The 1956-nt window shown below is 47.0% G+C and overlaps 1 protein-coding gene across 1 annotated transcript in view; it reads right to left on the bottom strand.

Moving 5' to 3' along the window:
• The window catches only part of POLR3A (polymerase (RNA) III (DNA directed) polypeptide A, 155kDa), a 49218-nt gene that overhangs the window by 21342 nt on the left and 25920 nt on the right, over positions 1 to 1956 (bottom strand). Inside the window, 1 exon segment of the mRNA XM_006754821.2 lies at positions 1046 to 1218. Within this exon segment, the coding sequence (XP_006754884.1) occupies positions 1046 to 1218 (173 nt within the window).

Genomic DNA, 1956 nt, shown 5'->3' with positions numbered 1-1956 from the left:
CACTGGAAAAAACTCGTGCACCTATGGATGAGGACAGTGGGTGGGGAGTGAGGACGGAGGGTGGGGTGGGAACTGGGAGGAGGGGAGTTATGGGGGGGAAAAAGAGGAACAAATGTAATACACTGAACAATAAAGATTTAATTTAAAAAAAAAGACTGAGCTAGTAATAGTAAGAGTGACTACCTCACACAGCCCTGCTTTAAAAATTCACTTCATCAGAAAACTTCTTACTGCTGAAAGAGCCTTTCCTCTGGAGAGCCAGGTAAACCCCGCTGAGACAGACTGCTGACCAGGCTGCTTCAGAGAACACGCAGGGCTCTCAAAGGATGGCTGCGATTCCGACTCTGACATGTGCTGGTCCTGTTCTCAGCTAACCTAGTTTCCAAGGGGGGCGGGCGGAGGGGCAGCACTCTGGTAAATGGCTCTTGATAAAATTTTCCATCTTCTGTACCCAAGTCTCTTTCAAAGACCATCCATTTAAACAGTGGCAGTGCCAGCCTCTAGTCAAGTGGTTCTCAACCTTCTGGCCCTTTAAATACAGTTCCTCATGTTGTGGAAAATAAAATTATTTTCGTTGCTACTTCATAACTCTAATGTTGCTACTGCTATGGATCGTAATGTAAATATCTGATATGCAGGATGGTCTTAGGCGACCCCTGTGAAAGGGTCGTTGGACCGCCAAAGGGGTCGCGACCCACAGGTTGAGAACCCCTGCTCTAGGCGAAGGATGTGGGAAACAGATAGGGCAGAAGCACTTTACCAGCTCCAGAAGGGCCAAGTGTGATGTCTCTACACAAGCAGCCCAGGTGGCCAAATGAAGATAGGGCTGTGTCTTCACTACCTAGAATGTGACAGCTGAGAGGGATGTAAGGGGCCTGATCGAAGGCCCTCCCCTCATCAAACGCACACAAGCAGCACAGGGCCAAGACGAGGCTGAGCCACTGCCTCTGCTTCCCTCTCCCCTCTACTACCTTCTCTCTGTAGCTGACAGCACATCCTAGGAGCACATAGAGGTGGAACTGATCGCCCGAAGAGCCAGACTCACCTCCAGCGTCTCCTCCGCAGTGCAGCCAGGCTGCTGCTGCAGCTTGCCCGTGTTTAGGGCTTCGATGTACTCATCACACTTTTTGTAGCCAGCATTCAACAACTCATACTTGGCCTTTAGCAGCCCTTGACCAGGTGTGACGTCACCAATCCCAATTGAGAATCCGCGGTTTGCTGTGGAATAGTTGATAGGTAAAGCAAGAGAGGGTCATGGATGTTAGTCAAACTACTATGTGGAAACAAGTTTATACCTTCAGAGAATCTGTCATAATTAAATTACATTAAAACTTACTGTATCAGTCCCTAGGGAGTGACACAATCCGGACTAAGACTCACTTTTCTCGAGTGGGGAGCACGGCATGTCCCACCTGCCTCTGGAAAGTGTGCCGTCTGGCTTCTGGTTCTCGGATAGCATCGTAGGGACTTAGATTTTGCCCCACGCCCCCAAATACTGGTTTCTTTTTTCAGAAATCATCCCAGAACACAGAGAGCAAGAAACAAATGTAAACCCCACCTTGACGGAACTACCGTATTTGCCGGCGTATAAGACGACTGGGCGTATAAGACGACCCCCTAACATTTCCACTCAAAATACAGAGTTTGTTATATACTCGCCGTATAAGACTACCCCCTCTTCCGCACACCTTCCACACACCAAATAAAAGGTAAAACAATATCAGATTTGATTTTAACATTTTAATTTATATTCAAATGCTTATGACATGCAGGAAAACTGTCACAAGGCTGTATGTAATCAAACATATACATAAAACAGTGCAAGTTTATTACCGGTAAACATACCGGTAATTCACTAAAGAAAACACACTCTATAGACTGGTACCGTAGATGCTTCTCAGGAACACAGGCAAGCAGCCCACAACCTAGAGGGACTGTCAATGATAGAAGAAAGAT

This window comes from Myotis davidii, unplaced genomic scaffold (genome assembly GCF_000327345.1).
Source record: "Myotis davidii unplaced genomic scaffold, ASM32734v1 scaffold513, whole genome shotgun sequence".
Lineage (NCBI taxonomy): Eukaryota > Metazoa > Chordata > Mammalia > Chiroptera > Vespertilionidae > Myotis > Myotis davidii.
The sequence above is the reverse complement of the archived record's forward strand: the minus strand, read 5'-3'. Positions and strand labels throughout refer to the sequence as shown.